Source organism: Solea solea, chromosome 1 (assembly GCF_958295425.1).
Source record: "Solea solea chromosome 1, fSolSol10.1, whole genome shotgun sequence".
In the NCBI taxonomy this organism is placed as follows: domain Eukaryota; kingdom Metazoa; phylum Chordata; class Actinopteri; order Pleuronectiformes; family Soleidae; genus Solea; species Solea solea.
Window position 1 is genome coordinate 42,974,886 of NC_081134.1, and position 25,067 is coordinate 42,999,952.

General features: G+C 39.1%; 1 protein-coding gene across 4 annotated transcripts; it reads left to right on the forward strand.

Moving 5' to 3' along the window:
- Positions 1–942: 942 nt before the first annotated feature.
- Positions 943–18,544, forward strand: snx16 (sorting nexin 16). 4 transcript variants are annotated; one of them, XM_058638759.1, is made up of 9 exons: positions 943–1,104; positions 2,581–3,093; positions 3,596–3,682; positions 7,407–7,555; positions 8,628–8,697; positions 10,218–10,354; positions 10,548–10,664; positions 13,677–13,719; positions 16,110–16,236. In XM_058638759.1, exons 2-8 carry the CDS (start codon positions 2,707–2,709, stop codon positions 13,693–13,695), a joined length of 966 nt encoding a protein of 321 aa, XP_058494742.1. In that variant the 5' UTR covers positions 943–1,104; positions 2,581–2,706; the 3' UTR covers positions 13,696–13,719; positions 16,110–16,236. The 4 variants fall into 4 exon arrangements, with proteins under 4 accessions (XP_058494742.1, XP_058494750.1, XP_058494722.1 ...); XM_058638767.1 differs by having other exon boundaries at positions 13,677–13,714; positions 16,110–16,233; XM_058638739.1 differs by lacking the exon at positions 13,677–13,719 and having other exon boundaries at positions 16,110–18,544.
- Positions 18,545–25,067: the final 6,523 nt, after the last annotated feature.

Sequence of the window (25,067 nt, forward strand, 5' to 3'; positions counted from 1 at the left end):
TTATGAGGGTTTGGGTACATGTCTTCTGCCAATGTATTTAGTGAGGATTTGCTTCAAGTACAATATGTGTGTGAATGTATACAAGTATGTATGAATAGACACATACATCAACGGATGCATTGCTTGATTTGAGCAGCAGTCTAAACATCAGTTTAGACACATGACAACATGAGTTATGATGACATAAGAATTGCAAAATGTGAATCACTTTTAAGCACACACCCCTCAGCACCGGTGGCTCTGCGGTTAAACAATGAGAAAGTGCAGGGTTTGAGCAACCAGTTTATAGGTTTACCTCACTCACCTCCTTCTCTGGGTTAAAGCCATGCTTACCACTGTAATAAACTATAGATTTATACAGAATTTATATGGCTCAAGTAGTTATTAACATACAAGAAATAAACAATAAATTACGATTTGAAGTCTTAATTCTTGTATGGTCTGTTTTTCGTCAGATTACCTCCTCTGGTGTTACTATTTATTACCACAAGATAACAGATTATAATTTTAGTAAATTCCCTGTGAAAGATTTTTGAAAAGAAGTTGAAAAGGCTGTTTGTGTTCATGAACCCCAAATTAGGGACTACAGTGCTTTGTTGTTGTTGTTTTCTATTGTATATTGATGTCTTTGTTTTTGTTTGTTTTGTCTGTTTATGATAATGTACTTAATAATGTACTTATTGTGTATGAATATATGATTTGTAAACATGAATAAATAGAAGAGGAAAAAGAGAGATACAAACATGGACTTAAAACTACCAGATTTACCGTGGGTCCATGTGCTCCTCGAAAAGTCCCATTTTCGACTGGAGGTGCCCATGTGAATTTCTCCAGTCGTTTCTAATTTTTCCCATTTTTCCTGCAGCACGTGAACGTACATCAGACTTGTATTTTGACTTTGTGTCACTACAGCGCCCCCGCCTGGTCATCTCTAGGCAGCGCTGCCGCCGTGGTACTTTAGGATACAGTGAAGTAGGCTAACATGAACAGGACGGGGGAGGCGGTAGGGCAGAGGATAAACAGCAACAACACTGTGTCGCACAGCAGGGCCCATGTGTAATGTAGAAACATTGTTTTGAAGGAGAAAGATATCGTTCAGCTACGGTAAGCGAAACTCCGTGTCACTCAGTCACCACAGGTCATCTTAGCTTTGTGGGCTGCTAGCCTACTAGCTAACGTGAAGGTAATGTAGTAGCTCATAGCCCGGGGTGTTTCAGTGGGACAGCGGAAACGGCGAATAACATCCAACTAATGTGTATGTTAACTGCTTTTGCATTGATTATTGCGAAAATACTCACACGCTTTAACCAACTGTAATGACTTGTTTCTCGATTCAGCATAAATTGAGATACAAATGACCAGCTGCTTACTTTATATGAACTGCTGTGACCAACTAGGTAGTTGTTTGGCATAGCAGTGAATTTACACAGAAACCGTAACTTCCTGTGCTCTGTTAAGGATTTATTTCAACACATTGTTACAACTATTTCTTCTTTATGTCTCAACTATTTTCGCTTCCATGTGGGCCTGAGCCGATAAGAAGGGGGCCCTAAAACTATCCATCGTCAATGTCACATTTTGTAAATGGAGTTTCTGCTCTTTTTTTGTATTATTATTATTATTATTATTATTATTATTATTAAAGGCACGTCGTGAATCGCTTTGTTAGCCAGTCACCTTATGAAATGGGGCCATGAGGCAGCTAATGTTTTGTTATGTTGGCTCTGGTCTCAGTCATGTGTCTCTCAAGCGCAACATAAATAGCTGTACGAGTCAGATGTCATCTCCCTGTAGTTACCTTGTCATCATCATTGTCATCATCATCATCTCATTAAGTTTGTTGTCTTTTGTCCCTGGGCACATATCACTTTTATTGCCCCATTAGTCAGTGTGTTGTATGTAAGGGTTTTTTGTCTGTAGATGTACTAAGGCGCATGACTAGGTTCTCTGAGCTCCACTGATGCTGAATTCATATGAACACAGCTGACAGGTAGCTCCCTCCCAGTCTCAGTCTGAACAGATATTGATTTTAGGCTTTGTTTTTTGTGTTTTGTGTTTTTGTCCTCCAGGCTCAGTTTCATGGCTCATGCCTCCAACATTCACCAGAATTGATCTGACTTTTATGTGGACAAAAACTAGTCAGAAGTCAAGATGAATTTAACAGACTCTTCTTCATTGTGGTTTTTGCACATAGTGCAGAAATCCATAAATTATGAATGATGTGTGGCTCATGTCAATAATTCAGCCCTCCCAGGCTAGTACCCTTATGTCAGGCAGGCAGATTCTGCTCTGCATGTATAAGGAATCCTGAGAAGCCCAGTGTGTTGTGAAAAATTGAAATTGCAATTTGAAAACAAAGGATGCTATCAAATATTTTCCCATTTTTTATTTCAATGTAAAAATGTAATACATGTTGGAAACAGTTCACATCTACTCACACATGTTCTCATCCTTCCTTTACAGTAGTAATGTTTTGCTGGTGCTCAATCTTGTATTAAATCTATAATGCAGTAAATAACGCTTGACTTGTTAAACCCTATGTGACAGAAGAAGTAGACACCTTATTATTCTCTTTTGCAGGATGTGTAGAGTCTCTGTCAACCCCTCAGGGAGAGTATTACTTTGAAGCAAAGCAAGGTCAGTTTCTCGGTGGAATAACCTTGTTGACAACTGTGGTGGTGGGGCTGGAGTGTACACCTCAGGAAGATGGCATCGCCCTTTGTGCCTATCCCCGTGCCCATGGACAGAGCCTTGTCAGGTGGCAACAACAAGCTGAGACGGCCACAGCGAGCTTCGTCATTAGGTAGCGTGTCCAGCAGCTCAGAGGACCACAGAAGAGGATGTGGAGGACTGGGCACCCAGCGCCAATCCCGTTGCATGGACAGAGACAGAGGCAGTCGCAGCCGGACGCCACCACCCCCCCAGAGCCCTGTGACGCGGACCAGGGTTAACGGGACACTGGAGCCCTCTGTGGAGTACTCCAGCTGTCCCCGCTCTAGATCAGATCCTTTAGGTAGTCAGCAAGAAGAGGAGAGGCCTATCACCCCAACTGTCCTGGGGTATGAAGTCATGGAGGAGAGGGCCAAGTTCACGGTATGAAAGCAAATAGTCAATTAAAGTTGTCTTTGTGACATTTCTGTTCGACAATCACATGCTACAAAATGTATGGTGTGACGTCCTGTGGATTGGTAGTATGGGGCCCATGTATCAATGTCCTATTTACTTAAGTGTCCCATTGGGTTGACATTCCTTGACACATGAAACACATTAAAGATATTAAGTGCAAGGTAAACGTTTGCCCAGACTTTTGTTATTTACTTACAAACCATCGTCAAACACCTAAAAAGCTTGGAGTAACTGTACTTTCATTAACTGTAAATGAGTTGTCAGAAGGCTTTGTGCACTCCACCACAGAGGCTGAACTATGATATAATTGTGTGTCTTCTTTTTTTATCACCTAACAAATAAGGTGATGTCATTTCCCTCATTTTCCCTCTTTGTTTTGTTTGATGTGAAACTTGTCTTAATGGTTGGGTATAATTCCTCACCAGTCCTGCTGTTTGTGAGATTGTGTGTTGTCTTTTTACTGCTTTAGGTGTACAAGGTCCTGGTCAGGAAGACTCCAGATGAGAGCTGGGTTGTTTTTAGACGGTACACAGACTTCTCCCGACTCAACGATAAGGTGTGTCTCAGCATGTTGTCTCTACTTATACAGTATTTTAATAGTATGCAATGTATCAATAGCCTTTGCTTTCAAGACTATCTGAAGCTCCTTTGTTGTTGGATCATCTGTCCACATCTGTCCGTTATTTCTGATCATCAGTTCTTTGTTTCCAGCATACTGTTTTTTGTTCATTTTGTTTTTGAACATACTGTGGAAGTGATTGGAGCTACACAAAGAAGCCTACTGTTTCTAAACACCCATTGGGCCCTTCGCCAAGTTGGGGAACAAGTCTCTCATGGTTTCATGAGGGAGAATTCGGTCACTCATTAAAGAGGTGAAAATATTAAGTCATGTGAAAATAATATTACTGTAATCCACAGCAAAGGAGACTATTAGATAACTGCAACAGATAGACACACATTTCTGCAGACCTGCAAATTTAATAATCCAGTAATGTTATGCACAAGTGGTCCACATGGTGGAGTAGTGGCAAGCACTGTTGCCTCACATTAAGATGGTCTCACTCAGTACGGAGTTTGGATAAAGTGATAGATAAACAGTGAGTGATGCACAAATACAACTCGGCAAATGAACTTCATTTCATTTATTTTATCAGTTTGTCATGGTAATTCTCCAAACCGATTGGGGGCATTATCAGTAGATCAATATATAAAATATTGTAGCAGTAGATAATATCTTTTACTCTACTCCCCATTAAGCTAAGGTGCCTGAAACATGGTAGCCTTCACAAAATGCTTCAGGCATGTATATATGTTATATCAACTAAGTATGCACAGAAAACTGTGATGAACATGTCTGTTCAAACCTGAGAATAATTTGTGTAATTTTATTTGTGGCAGAAACATGTAAGTAGGTGCCATTATTTGTGTGAGCGATGTCCTGTGTGACCGACTTTGATAAATTAATTTTTAGTTACTAATAATGTTGTTATTTTGCATACCTTGGTGGAGTTATTTAAGGTGGCACATTGCTACTGTCTGTCTCTCTGGATATTTTCTGTTGTTGTTTGAATTCTTTGTAAACCCTAGAGATTCAAAGAAATCTTAGGGTTTCTCAGAAATACTCAAACCAGCCTGTCTGGCATTAATAAACACATCACATTCAAAGTCACTTAAATCACCTTTCTTTTAAACTGAAGCTTGGCCCGGGAACACTCTGAAGCTGTAACTTCAGCAAGTTATCTTGACAATGAATGTGTGCCTAAATGCAGTGAGTTGCTGCTGTGCTATTAGCTGATTAAATATTTGTCTAACAAGCAGTTTAACTGCTGTACCTAATAAAATGGCTGGTGGGTGTACAGGGAGAAGTTAAATAGATGTAATAGATTATGAATAAAACAAATAAATTAAATTCCTGTAATTCATGTATGTAAGGGTTAAAACAGGTGTAGCATTCATGCACAAAGAATTGAAAAATGGAAACACCCTACATTCAATATGAAGATAGAGGGCAGACAAGGGGTGTGGATTTCCTTTCCTCCATTCTTGTGGCTTTTCCACGGAGGCAGCTCCACGTTCTCTCACACACACACACAGCTGAGTGCAATTTCTTTTCTTGTTGAAAGCCTCAGTGTTAAGGCTTGGAATGGCTTAAATCTCAGGTTAATTTTCTCATGCATGCATGTAATTGAGATAAATGATCGCATGGATGTATAGCATGGTCCGCACATCAACAGTGCTGCCTAGAGTGTATAGCTGGCACCAAACATTGTTGTTTTAGAAGTTTGGACCTTTACCCATTGCTCTTAGATCATAAACAAGCCACTATGCATATACCAACCCCTATGTGTTTTACATACTGTGAACCTCATAAAGCTGAGCAATGTCCCCGGGCAGCTGTGGTAGAGGCTCCTTTTTTATATTTTATTAAATCTTGTACGTTATACAGTCTACATTCATGAATTTGAAGAGGAAGAGGCAAAAATAGAAAGATAAAAGAACACAGAATGGCAGAACACATTATAGAACCAACAAGCTGATTTTATCAACTAATATTAGCTCAGCACAGATTTATTAGCACTTAAATACATGATGACCAACCATAAACAAGACATTTCAGACCAGAAACCAGGGCTTCTGCTGGTTCTTAAAAGCCTTAAATCCAATGAATCATAGGCCCTGAAATGTCTTCAATACAGTTTGAATCAGTCAAAACATGTGATTTGATCATCAAATTAATGTTTCTTTTAAAGTTGCTCAAACTTGAATGGATTTAAAATCCATTTTTCTGGGGCAACTTTAAGTTAGCCCACATTTAGACCCTGCTGTACACTATTACAAAAATCAAAGTTAATTGTGGAAGCAAGTGGGTATTAGGACAGTGTCATGTTTGGCTGTAAGAGGAGTAAAATGCCAGGGTTTGCATGCTTGTGGACTTGGACAACATAGAGGTTAAAAGAAGTGAATTATTCCTAAAGATGCATTTTACTGTAGCTCTAATGTACCACCCCAGTTCCATCTTTACTTGTATAAATGGGAACACAATTGGAAAAAACAAAACTGCTAACACAGTACATACGTAAAATACAAAGAGCAAGAATGGAACTTGGTAATAAAAGTCCTGATAAGAAAAGATGTAGATCCCCTCCAATATTATAATGGCCAGTTGAATCACAATGCATTACACTGTCAGAACTAGAATGCTTCATAGTGCTCATCGTGGGCTATTAAGGAAAATATTCAAAACAACTGGCACATTATCTCCAGAGGCCCAAACTGTAAAATGGAGTTATGTTATTTTCCTTGTTTATGAATTATACCAACTAATACTAACTATAGAGCTCCGGATGTCGCATGACTCATGTTGGCAGAAAAAGCTTCTGCAATAATGAACAGGGACAGTGCCAGTTTCAAGTCATCAGAGTTTAATGTGCCCCTTAAATCCAGGGAGACCGAACAATATATCACTGAACCTGACAGTTTTGTCAATGCCGCCGTTGTGCTTTTAAGTATGGAAACACCTGTCCTGCAGTATTCTGACATCTTAAACTTTCAGATAAACTGTCCCTCCTACTGTCAAAAGAAAGTTGCATGATGGGATTGCGTGACATCAGCTACCAAAGCTTTTTTACTTGTTATTTTTGTGGCGAAACAGTATGTTTGTGTCCTGTTCTAGAAGTGTTAATTTCTAACCATCTCTTATTCATTCATTCATTCATCGTCAACTGCTTAATCCTCCACATAAGGGTTGCAGGGCCACAATCTCCACACAGAGATGCCCTTGTTCTAACTGGGTCGCAAACGTGGACCTTCTTAACCATCTGTTACGTTATTTAAAATGTATTTTTAACTTTTTTAACAGATCTATTTAGAGGTGAACTTTATCGGCTGTGTGGCTGAGAGAGTGGGACGTTGAATATATGGGGCATCACCACTTTGCTCTGAACAACATTGTTAACAAAGACCATTGTTGTTTCGGGGGCGTGCGATGGAATATATTTTGAGACTGAGGCACTCAGGGCTGGCATCAGGCTTTGCAGACATGTTGGTTAAATGTGAAGGTGGAAGATTACTAGAGCATGTAATGCAGCAGAGTGTGAGCACTTCAGGCAGCAGCACAGGCTGTTTCTCATGGTCTCTGCACAAACTGTCACAAACGTTTCAGTTTGACGTCACACCAATGAGCTCATATAGTTGCTAAATCATTATACTTTACCATGGCTGCTGTAACTGCATGTACATCATTTGATTCTCACTCTGCGTGTGTGTGTGTTTGTGTGCAGCTGAAGGAGATGTTTCCAGGCTTCCGTCTCTCATTGCCGCCTAAACGCTGGTTTAAAGACAACTATGACAGCGACTTCCTGGAGGACAGACTGTTGGGACTACAGGCCTTCCTGCAAAACTTGGTTGCACATAAAGACATTTCTAATTGGTATGTGAAATTTGTATTTTTTCTTGTTTGTTTAAACCACAAGCTTTTACACAGTGTTCACTTAATAATCAACTATGCTGGTTTTTAAACATAACACCCAATGCTGTTCAGAACAGTATTAACCAGTTAGATGGTACTAACCATGCTACATTAAATAATTAATCAAGTTAGTAGGTTAATTTTATTGCTGCAACTTTTCACAAACTGTAGGTGTTATAAGATTATAATGTTTGTAAGATTGTATGGTATTACCTACCTTCCCTAAGACTGAGGGAAAACAAGTTTTTAGTACCTGGTACAATGCATGTCTCCTTGTTTTATGCAAGTTTATTGTTTTATTGTGTACTGTTGCTGTCTCAATTAAAGTACATCTCATCACATGAGGTGTTAAACACAGCTTATCCTGCCCGTTGAGAACCACTTTTCTTTCAAGAAAGAAAATTCACAGCTACAGCTACAGCTAAAACTATGGCAATGTCTGCCTGTGTGGACAGTAAAAACTTTATGGATATTTTGAAAAACCTAGAGATGGAGAGATTACCGCTGATGGAGAGATTGACAGAATGTCAAAGAGCAACCTTTTTACAGCGTGACAACTGTCTAAAGCCCTAGGTTAGGCTAATTTAAAACGCATCAATTCTGCTACCTTTTTACCTGTTACCTATTTTCGCTGCCTCAATTTTCAATAGAATTTAAAAACAAACAAACAAGCAGAACATCCACTTTCTGAGTGGTTCAACTCTCAGCTGTGATTGAAAAAGCTTACTTTCAGTTTCACGTTGTGATCATTCTCAAATATTCTTCCTCTAAATTCTCACCATTGTTATTTCTCATTTGTTTACACTTGCATGCACATGTCCTATATATCTGCAGCTGAAATGGACGATTTTATTTTTTTGAAAAGGCTTTTTTTAAATGAAAATTAAGTTATAGATGTAGCCTTAGAGGGCACTGAGTGTAAATTGTAAAACAGTTTGTCAGTTTATTATGGAAGTGTGGCAAGACAAATGAGACTATGGCAATCTCTGACATTAATGGTAAACACTGTTCCACCATTCTTTCTCTTCGACAGCCTGGCAGTGAGAGAGTTTCTCTGCCTTGATGACCCTCCTGGTCCCTTTGATAGTTTGGAGGAGAGCAGGGTGAGTGTCTGCATATTGCACTGAAAACTTCATATAACCTATTATTCATTTGTGTGCATGTATCCAGAGTCTATTCCACTGTGTGCAATCTTATAAATTAGATTAACATTGTCTGAGATGTGAAAGTTCTCCCGAATTTGTTATCTGCACAGACACATCCATTTTTGTTATCATTGGATTCAGCTTTGATGAACCACAGGATGACGTGTGCTTGTGTAATTCTTCTTCTTCAAAAAAAAGTGCATTACAAGTGTCTGCCAAAGCATCTTTCTTTTGATACAGACCATGAGTGTATATATCTTCTGTGCAGATAATCAGACCCAGGACTGGGTAAAATGGGGAAACAAATCTTACCATTTGATATATCACGATATAAATCAAATCACTATTTCTGTTGCTTAAAGGTAAGGCAGGGCAATATATCTTGATATTTTTAGGCTATATCCTGACATTCAAGACATATCAGGATATGAAGCTGTAGACAGGTCGTTTCTCTGAGCTCATGAAAAGGTGAACAATAAAAGTTAGTTTTAAACTTTTAGTTTTTGAAAGATTTCTAAAAACAAATGTATTACAGGTACAGTACTACAATACTCACACAGACGTTAGTATTGTAGGCGAGTTCCGCAGGCATCCCCCCCAGACAATTCTGAAATTTATAACCATCTGTAACACTAGGGCCAAATTTTGTGAAGTAAAGCTATTATTACGATGGTACTGATTTAAAAAAGGAAAAAAAACATCAGAAAAGCCCCCCTACGCCGGTTGAAACACAGCATAGGGGCCAAAATCACAGCGTGGGGGATCAAAATCAAAGTGTAGGGGCCCCCTTACACTCAACTGTGCTGGAGGTGGTCTAATACATTTTTTAAGCTCGCTATATAAGTAATCTTTAATTTCACAAATGTATTCAATATAATAAATATGGTGATTATATAAGTGGAAGTATTATTCAAAACCAGAAAAACTCACAGATACACCGTATCATGATTTCCAAAATCAATATATTGCCCAGCCCTAATAGGACCCTTACATCATGCAGTGGAGTCATGCAATAGTCTGACACTACTTAAATTCTGGAAAAAATGCTCTAAAGTGAGTTTAAGAAGTTTCGAACAACCTACCTGCCCTTCACTTTTGTAAAACTTTTGCAGAGTACTGTCATTTTAATCAGGAAGTCTTTTTGTGTAGCTGTAAGTGAAGAGACATTATGTCAGACTCATGCCTTCAGGAAAGAGTTCATACCCGGCAAAATGAAGCATCATGATATTTATTGTTTTCATGTCTCTACAGCACATGGCATCTGCTACACCTGGTGTTTATTGAGTCATATAGTTGCCCTTGTGATAAAACCACCACTTTATTTTTTACATTTACATTTATCACGCAAATAAACGTGCAGAATGTGCGGTGAATTATCTGATGACGTGCAGTCCTCCTGCTTGCCTTTATTGATTGCCTTGATGGTCCTCTGCCTAATGTTTATGCTATTTACAAGTATGTTTTTCTCCTCCTACCAGGCATTTTGTGAGACTCTGGAGGAGAGCAACTATCGTCTCCAGAAGGAGGTGTTAGAGAAGCAGAGGGAAATCGACTTCCTGAATAGGAGGCTGGAGGAGAGGGAGCAGGCCATACTGCTACTGGAAAAACATATCAAGTCAGTACACACACACAAGAATGCAAAATAGAAGGTTAGAGTCACATGTATCTCACATCTGGTTCACACTGTGCACGATATCAAAGGCAGAACCAATGACTGTAATAATTGCATTTTACAGATATCTAAAATAATCGAATGTAGCGTTTAAGTCAATATGAACCATCTGGTTGTGTGTGTGTCTTTGTCTCAGTCAGGAATGCGTGAGCCCACAGGGAGACTGTGGGCTCTCGGCTCAGGGCAGTGAGAGCAGCGCAGATGTGGAATCGTCCGCAGCAGAAGCTGATCAGGACGTACCTGAGAACACTGGGTAAAGAAAAAACACATGCAAACACCACACGCAGGACATGCACTTGCAGTGACCCAGCAACACTCACAGCTTTATATTTAATCAAATTAGAAACAGATAATTATTTAACCTTTTCAAGTAAATCTTCAAGTGTTCTTTTATATGCTACAGTGTAATTATAATTGTATTCTGTTCCATGTTTCTGTCATTATTTTATTAATTATCACTTAATTAGTGGTCAAAGATCAATGGTCCCATGCTCTACCCATCCTGTAAAAGAGTATACCCTTCTCACAATAAATATTTCTTAACTTACTAGTTAAAAGCAAATCACACTAGTAATGTAGTACCACACATACAATCAATTTTGGAGTTTGAGAGGTAATTGGTGAATGTGCCATTCTGGTAATAATTCACTATAAGACACCTTTTCCTTCCTCCTTTCAGTTTAACAGTTTGGCCACACAGGTGTTTCAGTTTTCTTAACATTGGTTAAGAGGTTTTATAAAATTAAAGGTAGGAGGCTGAAATGTGTACCCTCAGATGTTGCTGCTGCTTTATGCAATATTAATGTTATATTAATGTTCCTCTACACTGCAAGAAAACTCATGTAGCTATTATTAGCTATTTTAATAATGAAAAAGTTAAAAAAAAAAGGTTTTTTTAAAGTAAAAAAATGCTCCTAATGATTTCTTGAATGAACACACTTTTTTTTACCCCCATGTCCCCATTGCACTCTTTTCAAACCAGACACAATTACCACCCTTTGTCAACTTGTGTTAATTTTATTAGCCTTAGCAACACAAATGGAAACAGTATGCAGGTATAGACGCTGCCATCTTCGTGATCACATGCTGGTGATGTCGTATAAAGACACTACACTCTTAGGATGATGAATTAGAGATGCAATGTCAAGGTCCCACCAATACATGTGCTCAACTAATCACAATTCTAACTATTTCAAAACAAACTTATCAGAGGGCCCCCAGTTTGACACCTCTTATTTAGATGTTTCACAGCTGGTGTAGATCGTTCCTACAAATCTCTGCTGCAGTCCAGAAGGTTCAAACTGTATGGATAACTAAGCAAAATGTGATGGAAAGCGGAACATGTCAAAGCTAGAAGAAATAGTCTCAGCAGTTGACCTGAATAAGACCACTGCTTATTCACCATCTATACTGAATTTGACAAAGCAATGTATCACATAATCAAATTACTTAGAAAGATCTATTGATCTCAAACAGGCACAAGAGTAATGGAATTAAACCATGAGTGCGGCTCCTTTCTAGGAAAAGTATTTTCATCCTGATGTTGACGTAGCAGCAGAGCAGCAGGACCACTGCTGCTGTTTTGTGTCATGTTATCCAATGCAAAGTTTTTTTCATTTGACTTTACTTCTATTAAACACTTACAAGCTATTTTTAACTAGATCATGTCCTGAATAAATGTAATGTCTTTTACATGATACAGTTTTCTCCTCTTCAGAAATAAGTAACTAAAGCAGCCATTCTCAAACTATGAATTTATAACCCATATTTTTTCCCCACGGCACAGCAAAACCTTAAATCACAACTTTCATCCACACGTAAGGATTTGTATATTCATTGATAATATTTCTTTCTTAAGAAGGCCCACAACCCACATATGGAGGATAAAGTGGTAGATAAAAAGATGAGTGAGTGGGTGAATATTTATTTCATAAAAGAGCAGAAAATAGAATTTGAATCATCCTTTGCATATCTTGGGCACAAAACTCCATACATTACATCACATCACATTACAGCAGACGCTTTTATCCAAAGCGACTTACAATGGAATTGAGTACAATCAGCCAGGGGTGGAGTCAAACTTGCGATCATTGCGACCATGATGTCTTTCGCACACAGGGTACAGGTCTTAACCACTGAGCCACTCCACCCCCCATTATTATTTATAATAATCTGTCCACACTCACATCTGCTGACAAAACTGAAAACTGTTATTCTATTAAGTCATCTTTCATGAAAAACCTACAGTACCTTCATCGCCCACAAGAGAGCCACTTCCCACACTTTGAGAACTACTGCTCTAAACTCATCTTTCAATGACATCATATATAGGGGCCCAGAAATCAGTGTTCAGGTTCAACATATGGCCCTAAATCTGGACATTATGTGGGATTATGTGTGTGGCTTTGTAGAACACGGACTCTCAACCTTGGGCATAAATTCTTGGGGGTGTAGAAAATGAAATTCAAAATAAAATACCAAGAATATACCATTATATATCGGCTCAATTTTCTGCAGCATGAATTTCAAGTGAGCCATCATGGGAGTGTTTTATTTATTCATTTATTTATTTATTTATTTATTTATTTATTTATTTATTTATTTATTCATTCATTCATTCATTCATTCATTCATTCGTTCATTCATTTATATATATATATATATATATATATAGTTAGTTAGTTATTTCTTTGTTTGTTATTATCCTACAGCACACATCTGATGCAGTTTAATTTAAGCAGGGTTTCCAAGTTACATACAAGGAACTGTGTCAGAACCAGACACAAAACTGAGAATTTTGCTTAAACAGAAACATTTTACAGTTATATACTGTAAATATATATATTACATTACATTACATGTCATTTAGCAGACGCTTTTATCCAAAGCGACTTACAAGGGAATTGAGTACAACCTGCCAGGGGTGGAGTTGAACCTACGCCCATGAAGTTAAGACCGGTCTTAACCACTGAGCTACCCCACCCCTATATATATGTGTATACACTCAAAGTTGTGCACAAATAAATTAGAAACTTAAGAGTCATGCTCATCTAGAAGAAGAAATGAACTTGTTGCTGTTATTTGTTTTTTTTTTATGGACATCATGCTGAAATTAGAGCCACACATTTTAGACTGTACACATGTATGGGTAAATGCAAATGTAAGTCTCAGTTTTGATTATTCTTATGGAAGTACCACCTGGTAAATCGCTGTTTTCACATATTTTTCCTTTCCCTTGTTTTTTTTTTGCCTTCACATTTCACAGCAGTGCTGATCCAGTTTGAAAAAAAAGAGCCATAACACGTGAGGTACTTACATATCAGCTCAGCAGGACAGTCCTGTAGCATGCTGTCTTTTCTCAATGTTCTTTCTGTACAGTAGTGTGCACCCCACTGCTGTTCTAAAGTGGAAGTGTAGTGTTTTTTTAGTTTAACGGGGCCTAAGGGGAGGTTTATTTTGTTTTAAAGTCTATGTTAATACAATACTCACATGTTATCTGTGCGGTGAATCGTTGCTTTACGTGTCCTCCTGTCCACATTGGCTGTACATATGGGATGTGGGTATTGTGCTTAAGATTTACTTTGAAAATGTTCAGACCTCTCCTTTGAGTGCTCACAGTCAGAATGTTTATCAATGTTGGGGTGAGGTCACTTTCAGTTCTCCTATGTTAGGCAAAACCCTTCAGTTATGTTCAAATCAGGGAATATTCAGTCCCCAAACAAGCTTTGAGTGCTCCACTTTTATGAAAATGTGGGACCTTAAAAGAAAGAAGTGTATCATACACCAGAGATTTAGGTATTTTTGTTATTTATAAGAATTGCTCAACAAAAATTGATTTTAACAGCGAGGTGACATAGCCACTCACCATATAACGTCCACCTTAATTGACGCAAATTGAGTGAGGCACCTTTGCAGTGTTCTGAAAATGACTTGTCCCCAACTTGTGGTGTGTATTTGTCGTACTGTAATGTCGTATTCTCTCTGTGCCTTCCTCTCTGTGCTATACTGCTCCCCTGCATCATATATGACTAACTTTGTGTCTCTCCTTCACATGGGAATGTGTGTGCTCACTACACTCTGCAAGCACTTTATTCAAAACACACACTGTACTGATACAAAAGGTCACTCCCCTTTTATATCAGTACAGTGTGTGTTTTCCTCCCTTACTTCTCTGAGAGCCACAGTTGATTGATTCCAAAAGATGTTGGAGGCTTGATGAATTGGCAGTGAGGGTCCACACAGTGTCAAGAAAACATTCCCTCGTATTGTTGAAGTATTAGCAGCGACTGTTGACACGATGAAGCAGGCTTCATGGATTTATGAGGTCTGTGTAAAACTCAAAACATACCATGTGCAGACCTGGCAGATATCCAGATCCATGAGAACAGTATATGTTTTTTCACTCGTCAACTCTCCAGTGTTGGTGAGTCCTGTTACTACTGCAGCCTCAGATTTTCTGGCATGACCTGCTCTTGTTTACCATCTCAAGGGTTGTTCTTCTGACTGAAATTCTCAATGTTGTGTTTGATACGTGACATTTAATGAGATCAGCAGTTCCTGAAATACCCAAACCAGCCTGTATGACACCAACAATGTCCATGGTCCATCTCACTGATACATTTTTCACTCTTTCTTTTACTTAAACTATTATAGTAATTTGAATGTGAGAAGCTGTCAGGTGGAAAGGAGCATAGTTTGCCATGTTCTATCGTAGGGGTTCTATTGATAAAATATTTTATCAATGATAGCATTTACAAAAACAAATATGATTGTGTTTGCAGACGTGATCAAATTGAAGAGATTTCTTGAATGCGTCGTGAAGCTCCGCTAAGCTCAACGCACTGTAGATCCCGCAGAAGTGATGAAATTTACCGGAGTCTTTGAATGCATCTCATTAGCCACCACCATCAGCAACAACATGATGTGAACTCTGCATTACTTTTAGTATCTCTCATGTGCTGGAGTTTAATACATTCGACAAATAATACTATCATATATTCATATAGCATTTTTGTATGTGTTTGATGTTTTATTAACGAAGCCTCCTTGATTACCATGGACTTAGAATACTGAATGCAAACTGGTTTAATAGCCAAAGCTAGTCTGAAAGAAAGTGGTATATAGATCACCATTTTACCAATTCTCATGTTTGGCGTGAACATCAATTGAAGCTCTTGACCATTATGTGCAGGAGTACTGGTGTTCCTAATAATGTGCTCAGGGAGTGTCTGGAGCCATTTTAGGTTGATTGTACTTCAGGGTTTCCACTTTCCATCCCATGGAACTCACATGACGCTGGATAATCACAGCGTCAGATATCATCTGTGTGAAATTCTGAAATTGAGTATGAAGTTTGATGGTTCCAGGAGTTTAAGAGACAAAAAGTCACATTTCCTTGTCTTGTCACTTGTACGTATAAACATTACCAAAACCTCAGCTATTCACAAATCCTGAGACCAGTTGTCTTTGTCAAACCATGTGAGATGAGAGAGAGTCGGAGAGGAAACCTGTCTCCGTTGATGGTGTTGTTAACATGTCCTGTCCTGTCTCCTATGCTGTGAACATTGTCCTCTCTCCTTCACACACTCATCGTCTTTGATTATGCCTATCTATCTGTCTTCATGTTCTCTTAAGTGTACGCTTATCACGAAGCAGTTCATTGGAGTCAGATGCTAAATATGTTTCTTCCTCTCCTCAGAGGGAGATGTGAGGTGCAGCTGGTGCGATCTTCAGCCTGTTGGTGCGGGCCGTCACTCAGCACCTCTCCTCCAGTCATCCAGGTCACCCAGCTCTGTCAGCAGAAGCTGGAACACTGATGTCAGCGGTTTCTTCCACTTTCTCCTCAATCTGCATGTCCTTCAATTTGAGGGCTAATGAAAACGTATCTTTTGATTTTTCTGGCTCTCTGCCACCTCACAGCCTTTCATCACAACTCCCCCTTCTTTAAGATTATTACCGATGTTTTGCATTTCAGCCTGATCTGAGGCAGCCTTCCATGTAACTCTGTGTATAGGATGGAAGAGGAACGGTTTTATACTGATGGAGCTTTCCACCTACGAAGGCTTCATTCTGAAGATCTTGTGCAACTTAAGAAGCTTGACTTCTTCTGGTTTTGTCTTTAACTACCACAGTGGCCAAAGTTGGGCTTCTTGACCAAAACAATAAGGGAATTTAAGATTAAGAATCACATGGCTGGATATTTTCATGACTTTCACAACTGTGACAATCTACAGAAAACATGGATCCTGATTCCCTCAGCTTCTGCAGACATGTGTCGACAGAAGCTCTCCGCTCTCGCAGAAGAAACGACATGCCCACGCAGATACACCAGTAACTAAACATCTGGGTGAATAAACATCTCAGGAGACGCGTTGGTAACCGAGTGAGTGTCACAGAGGACGTGGCAGTTCTCTCTACTGCCAGCTGCTGTCGTTGCCATTGACTGACTTTGTTTCTTGTGTTTCCAGTTTCAGTCCAACTTCATTTATGGTGGGATCCCTCTCATGTTTTCGCTGCGTTATGTGTCCGGCAAGGCACATATTGTGGCGAGAGAGAGTCAAGTAAATGAAGCCTATTGTTTACTTATTGGGGTAATGTAAAGGACAGTTAATCATGTAGTTTCCCATTCAATCTGCATTTATACATTAATGGCTGCTTTTAGACAATAATTATGCCCATTTAATTGCTTAAATATGTGCAAAAGCACGGGCATTGGAATCAAAATACTAATTATTAAAAAGAAACGCTCTTTATTACCAGCCAGGTGATATTTTGCTTCAATTGCATTAATATTTACAACATTAAACCTCTACTGGCACCCTATCTGTTTGTTGGGATATGGGTATAATTTAACATTTCACACATTTTGCCCTTCCTCTGCTGGAGGTGTTAAGATATTCATTTCCTAAAAGGATGTATGGCCCTACGATGATACAGTTTATTTAATCAGAGTTCTGCCTGGGGTGCTCAAACTGCTCTAATTTCACTGGAACTACTGTTGACAGCACGGTTTCCTGAGTGAGTTGCAGGAATGGCAGAATCTCCACAGGCAGATGTCTGAGAAAACCCCACAACATGCATTGTAAGAACCACCTGCAAGGAAAGACCCCCTGCTGAATATGTTGTTTGGGTGAAACGTATCCTCTATGACACCTGGACACAGTCAGTGCGGTTCTTCTCTACCTGGTAAAAGAAATCCCAGAAGTTATAACCTGAGAAGAGCAATTCTGAAAGACGGTGAACATGAAGGGCAGAGCCTTGCAATTTCAACACAGCCTTGGTTTTACGAAATCAGAGATCATAGTACTGTCATTTTACAAAGAACTAAGGTGACGCTAGTTGCTTTTAGTTCTGTTGAGCCTTGTTGCTGTTGTATCACCGTGAAATAACGTCCCCTGAAGCCATTTTCTTAAACCCAAATAAGATGTGAGTCGACAAAGGTTTCACATGTGTGTAGCAGCTAGTTGTGTGTGTTTGTGTGTGTTTGTTCCCTAAGAAAACACACATAAATACACACCTGTTGTCTTAAAGGGCGAGTAGATGTGGAAATAGTTTCAAACTAGCCGGGAGAAGGTCGTGTGATGCACTTTATGGATGAATGGTGATGGTAATTGTGAATTATTTGTTAGGATTTGGTTTTAACGACTTCATTAGTTTGAGATGGGGAAAACATTTCTTCATTCCCATGTGTTAAAATGTGATGAATGTTTTTTTTTTCCTTTTTTTGTACGTTCACGTAAGAAGTGCCTTGACTATATTTCACCTAACTTTTCGTTTGACTCGTGTGAATAGCTTTATGGGTTTGTGTGGGAAACGGATGCAAGATGTTCTTCTGATGGAAATACTGTTTTAAATAAATAACACTCGTATGTGCAAGTCATTGCTTAGAATAGACTGGATGACATGTTTTTTTGTCAAGAGTAAATGTATTCATAAGAACCCTTAGTTCACATATACACCTATAGTTGCACTATAAGTGATTTGTATGATTAACGTTTGGTATCGCTACAGAAGTCCTGGATTTGCAAAGATAAATCACTAAAATTATGGTTTGAAATGAATACTGTAATTACTGTAATGTCCTTTATTGGAAATACATATTTAATTCACATGGAATTAAAGCCTGCAACTGTATATCAAAGACACATGTTTCTTGTTTCCTCGCAGCCAAGGTCAGTACTGTCGTGTGATTAAATGTCATCCGTTCCTTGTTTTTGGGTGAAACAAACTGCTGGGCTTCATTTCATGTTCATCATGTTTTCAATATATATAAACTCAGATATATCCTCCGCTCCTTTAACTTCAAATACAGTGTAAACAGTGCTGAGCATTTTGGGAATTATGTGCGTTTGTACGTCAGTGGTAAAGGCCGCAGCCTTTTGCTTCTGCTTCTTGTCATCATGGCATAACGTTTCAGCGCATATCAGTGACTTTGATGCCAACAGAATGCTTTTAGTTAAATTCTCCAACTACAGTATTTCCCATTTTCTTTACTATTATTATTATCATCACTATCTGCTTATTTTTTTATCCCAATCTCCCACATCAAAAGCATCAAAGGCATTCAAAGTAGTTATTTACTTTCTCTCATCTTTCATCGCTTACATCTTCCACATCTGTCATAAGTGCACAATTTATAGCTCATTTGGTTTTCAGCCTCGTCTCTTTAACACAGTTGGCTTTTTTGAGCTGTCAGATGTGCCTTTTTTTGACGGCGCCCCCTCAAGCACAGTTGATGTCAGAATTTCCTCTGTTAATTTAGCTGGCCGAGTGTCAAAGCACTTACAGGAAAGATCTTGATGCCCAATTTTAACAGGTTGCCTATATCATATCTTTCAAAGACCTGCTTACACTGTCTTTGAAAAGTGACCCATAGCTGACATTTGCATTTATACTGGTGTCAGGGAGACAACCCACTGCATTCCATTTACATCACAACTTGGAAGCTTGGGATCGTAACGCGGGGTATTGCGAGGTTGCTCCGAGTTTCTATGTTAGAAGTCTGAGTTCCAGCTACAAAAGGAGCGCAGCACTGGCTACGGACCTGAAGTGAAAGTGGTGTTATTTTGAGAATTTAGAAATCCTAGTCCCCAAGACTCAAAAGGCACGAAATGGACTCGGCATGAGTCCACTGGCGTGACCCCTGGTTCTCCATATCACCAGTCAAAAGAGAGTAATCGTGGATAGTGTGTCCCTGTGTATTTGTCTCATTCAGACATAAGAGTTGCATTGGCGGGAATATGTGATGTGTCCCCCTGAGATAGCTGCTTCATGTATGATTTATTTACACATACTCACTGTCTTTTCTTGGGGAAATGCACATGTTCTAGTGTTCTAACTGTTTTCCTATTTATCCTGTTGTGCAGCTTTGTATCTCCATGTATGGCTGACGTACTCATCTCACCGTCGCTACCTCTGAGAAACACATGCAATGTCTAGGGAGAGTGATTATGCAACTATAGAGTGGGTGGGTGAGGTGTAAACAGCGGTCAACCACATTCATACTTAAGTACAAACAGTCAACAGGTATGCTGACAAACCTGTTAACTGGAAAAAAAAGAAAAGGGTCATGGGTGTAGGATGAAAGAAACCCATTTGCACAACATGTGAAACTTTTTAAGTGTAAATCTCTTTTTTCCTTTTATGTGGGAGAAGTTTGACAAAACCACATGACTGAAATAGTTTGTTGTCAAGCAAAGGGAGAGCAATAAATCATATTTTTACATCTACAAGGGATGGTGTGACATTCCCGTTTACCCCCGTTACAGTGGCCTTCTCACCCCCGAAACATTCAGTCAAGTTTTGACTCAAGAAGATAGTTTGTCATTAGCTGTTTTTGAAAGAGTTCATTAAAACCTTAATGTGATTGATCAGCAGAGGTTGCAATTGAGTCAGATTTAATAAGGTTTCAACAGACTCCATTAAAACTGGCACCAACAACCTTACTACCACGTTCAAAGTCACTAAAATCGTCTACAGGTCACACTGACCATTTCTACATGCCTAAAAGCATGAAGTCGCTGCCGTGGAATAATAGCAGAAGGTCAAGATCGACCATGGATTGGCTGATATTTGCATCAACAAGCCCTTGAACAGGTGTATAGCTGAGGACGTTGTGTGTGAGATGAGTGTAATTTTGGTCACAAACAAGTGAAATATATCAGAAATTGTTAATATTATCACAGCCAGCTGAGTCAATGTATATACTCATTTATATTTTAAAAAAGGTATTGTATATATAAACTCCTACAGATGGCTGTATTGCTGATGTCAGTGGATGATTTGTAAGGTGTCAACAGAAGTTTAAAACAATGGGACTTTTATTATATCACTGTGTTTTACCATAAAATAGTGCAATGATATTACAAAAATGTATTATATTAAGTTATCGTGCACATTTTGAAGTTAGTGTGTGCCCGATCAAACTTTACTAATTGTTTTCTCACTCTTTCATTGATAACAGTGTGTTTATATGTTTTTACCCCCAATAATAAAGTGCTGTAGTTGTTTGCACTCTTGCCTTTGCAGCAAGAAGACCAGCACAAGGGCCTTTCCTGCGTGGAATTTGTCCTCAGTGTCGTGAGTGAGTGATCTACCACTTCTATTGCCATTAAATCATGTCGCTTCGACAAATTCTCATTCACGCTTCTGTCATTTAGTAAACTGGTGGCTTTCTCATTTTTCCCGTGCTGCCAGTGATATATTTCGTGTGTGGGTCAAACTCCAAATTGACAGAGTAAATATGAGCTTGCTTTGTCTGATCTTGCCTCATTGCACCCGTGGAGGCTTTAAACATATATTGGCCCTTAACATTTTTACCATTTGCCTTAAATCTCTCGGCACCTTTGCCACATCGTAAATTACCGACCCCGTGAAACCCTCACGTTCCTCCTCCAAACGCTGCCTGAGTGGAAACAGATGGAGACGCGACCTTTTAAACATGGAGGTGACAAGCCTTCATCGTGTCCATTATCATAATCCTTGAGTGTGAACACCATCACTGCCAATCACAGTTGAAAGTCATAAACACCCACAATTAGTGCAGAGACATTTAACCCACAAATGAGCGTTCCCATGTGAACACAACCTAAGATCTGGTGACCAGCTGTTCGTCAGCAGCAGACACTGTGACCGTCTGATGCTGGTTTATTGGAGGTCTCCCCACAACTGTTGAAAGACAATTGGGGATGCCGTCTTTGTTACTTACACCCCTAAACTTTGGACCACACTACCCTTAGATATCAGGGAAGCCAGCTCAGTAGATATGACTAATCTTTTTGTTGTAGGTTGTCTTCAATGTTTTTCTGACCCCCAAACTGATGGACAGATGGAGCAGGGACCCCCTATTATACTATACTGTATATATTTTATATAATTGCTTTTATGTTAAACTGGGTTTATTGCCATGAATAAACATACCTTTTTAAGTGATACCAATGCTAATATCAACAGTGTATGCCTGGCTCCGCTAGTTTACATGCCGATGTGTCCTTGTGCAAGGCACTTAACCTGTTCCTGGCAGCGTGGGACTCGGTATGAAAGATGAGTGATGAGTGAAATATGTGCTGTATGAAACTGTGTTTGAATGGCAAAAAGTGTAGTGTAAAGTGGCTTTGAGTGGTCATCAAGACTAGAAAAGCACTATATAAATACAAGCCATTTACCTTTTAGTGCTACTGCCATGCATAAACATAACTGTTACAATATGGTGGATTTGTGTTAATGTTTATTTAAAGACATTTAAATTGATAGTTATTAAATAACTTAAATAAATATATTAAAGCAAATAAAAAAAATAGTCTAATCTCCAGTACCTCTGCAGACCGCCTGTTGAAGACCTCTGCCCTAGTGTATTTAAATCAAGATCAGAGTTTTGGCTTCTTTACGACTGTGATTAGATAGACAGACATTATTTTTGTCATTCAGACCACACAGCAACATACACCGCACATGAGAATGAAACGCCGTTGCATTTGCACAATAAAAACGAGCAGGCAGATAAATTGTGCTCTTCTGGACGAAAGCGCACTCAATAAAAATGTATATATATACAGTGCTCAGCGTAAATGAGTACACCCCCTTCGAAAAGTACCATTTTAAACAATATCTCAATGAAAACAAAAACAATTTCCAAAATGTTGACAAGATTAAGTTTTATTTAACCTCTGTTTAACTTATAACATGAAAGTAAGGTTAATAATATAACTTAGAGAACAAAATTTATAGTTTTACTCAAATTGGGGTGATGCAAAAATGAGTACACCCCACTGAAAGTCTCTGTAGCAAGGCTAATTTTTAGACTACAAATGTCCAATTTAACAATAATCAACCACAGGTGAGTCTAATTATTCATCACACAGGTGTCCAGCAGACAGTTGACTATAAACCCCTTCCCATATCATGTTGTTAGCAATGGCACCACATGGAAGAGAAATGACTCAAGACTTGAGAAAGAAAATAATTTCTTTACACCGCAAAGGTGAAGGCTACAAGAAGATCAGCAAAGCTTTACTTATCAGTCAGAATACTGTAGCAAAAGTGGTACAAAAATTTAAAAAAGATGGAACTGCAACCATCTCACAGAGACGTCCAGGTCGTCCACGGACGTTAACACCTCGACAGGAGCGTCTCCTGATGAGAAGGGTCAAAGAAAATCGGCATGCAAGTTCACTGCAGTTATCCAAGGAAGTAGAAAGCCAAACTGGGGTGACTATTTCCCACGTCACAATATGGCATACACTGCAGAGGAATGGCATGCATGGGTGCCGTCCCAACGGAAGCCTCTCCTAAAGCCCAGGCACATAAAAGCCTGCCTAGAGTTTGCCAGGGCCCATGCTGACAAAGATGAAGACTACTGGGACTCTGTACTTTGGAGTGATGAGACCAAGATAAATGTTTTTGGAACTGATGGCTTCAAAACTGTATGGCGTCGCAAAGGTGAGGAATTCAAAGAAAAATGCAAGGTGCCTACAGTGAAACATGGTGGTGGCAGTGTCCTTATGTGGGGCTGCATGAGTGCTGCTGGTGTCGGGGAGCTGCGTTTCATTGATGGCATCATGATTTCACAGATGTATTGCTCTATACTGAAAGTAAAAGATGCTACCATCACTCCGTGCCTTTGGTCGTCGTGCACTTTTCCAACATGACAATGATCCTAAACACACATCGAAGGCCACTGTTGGATTTCTGAAGAAGAACAGGGTAAAAGTGATTCAGTGGCCAAGTATGTCTTCTGATCTGAACCCAATTGAACACCTATGGGGAATTCTGAAGAGTTGAGGATTACTCTCCATCCAGCATCCAGTCTCTAAAAGAGATAATTCTTTAATGGAAAAAGATTAATGTAGCAAAATGTTTCCAACTTGTTCATTCCATGCCTAGAAGACTTGGTGCTGTCATTAAAAATCATGGAGGCCATACAAAGTACTAGGTTAAGTAGTTTTTGTTGTGGGGTGTACTCATTTTTCACTGCCCTTATTTCAGTAAAACTGAAAAATGTGTAATCTAAGTTATGTTATTGACCATACTTTCATGTTATAAGGTTAACAGATGTTATATAAACTTATATATATTCAACATTTTGAAAATAGTTTTTGTGTTCATTGAGATATTGTTTAAAATAGCACTTTTCAAAGGGGGTGTACTCATTTACGCTGAGCACTGTATATATATATATATATATATATATATATATATATATATATATATATATGTTGTGTTGCACTGTGTAAAAAAATATATTGCACGGTGTAAAAGTATATTGCCCAGTAATAAAGTTTAAAAAGTCATGAGAATACTGTCCAGGTCATGGTGGGGGTGGGTGCAGTACTTAACAATGTTATGGGGTCTGGTCAGGCAGCATTTATGTGCAGTGTCCTGCATGTGAAGGAGTGAAGTTCCAATGATCTTCTCCGCTGTCCTCACTGCTTTCTGGAGGCATTTCCAGTTTTTTTCGTTAAAAATGTGGACTCCACCAAAGGAACGCTTCGTAAATCAAGTGCGCCATGACCAACGGCCAGCATGTGTCACAGCTGCTGCTGTTCCTTCACCATGCAGCCCTGTTGTATATCTGTCATTTATGTTACGCTGCATTATATGGCAGATATGCAACACCTAACTTAGTAAAACAAAAGGCTAATGTCGTGCACAGCCTGTCTCTGTGTGTGTGGTGAGACAGAGACACTGCAGTGTTTTGGTAATTACTCAGGAGGGGGATAGAAGTTATACTGGAGCTCTCAAGATGCTGTTGCTTATTTAAAATTGTGAAAATCTACACACGTTGTGCAGGTGGCAAATGCACGTGCACTCATCAGCACAACTGTGAGTGTGTTTGTCTTAAAATGAGCTGATTTGTTAGCACATTGCTATCTTGAGGCACTTCCCATAGCACCAAAAAGGACACATTACTACACTACAATACAATTTTGTCCATGATAAAGATGGTGTGATGAAACAGTGATTCTGAGATACTCAAGACTATTTCATTTAAGATACACCATGAATCATGATGTGTGCGTGACACAACACACACCGTTTTTTCTGTGTGAAAGCAAAAACCTCAGCGGTCAGACCAGGTCAGTCCAAGTATTTAATGTAACAATAATACATGAATGCAGTGTTTTGCTGTCCTTACATGACTGTTATCAGAATCAGAATC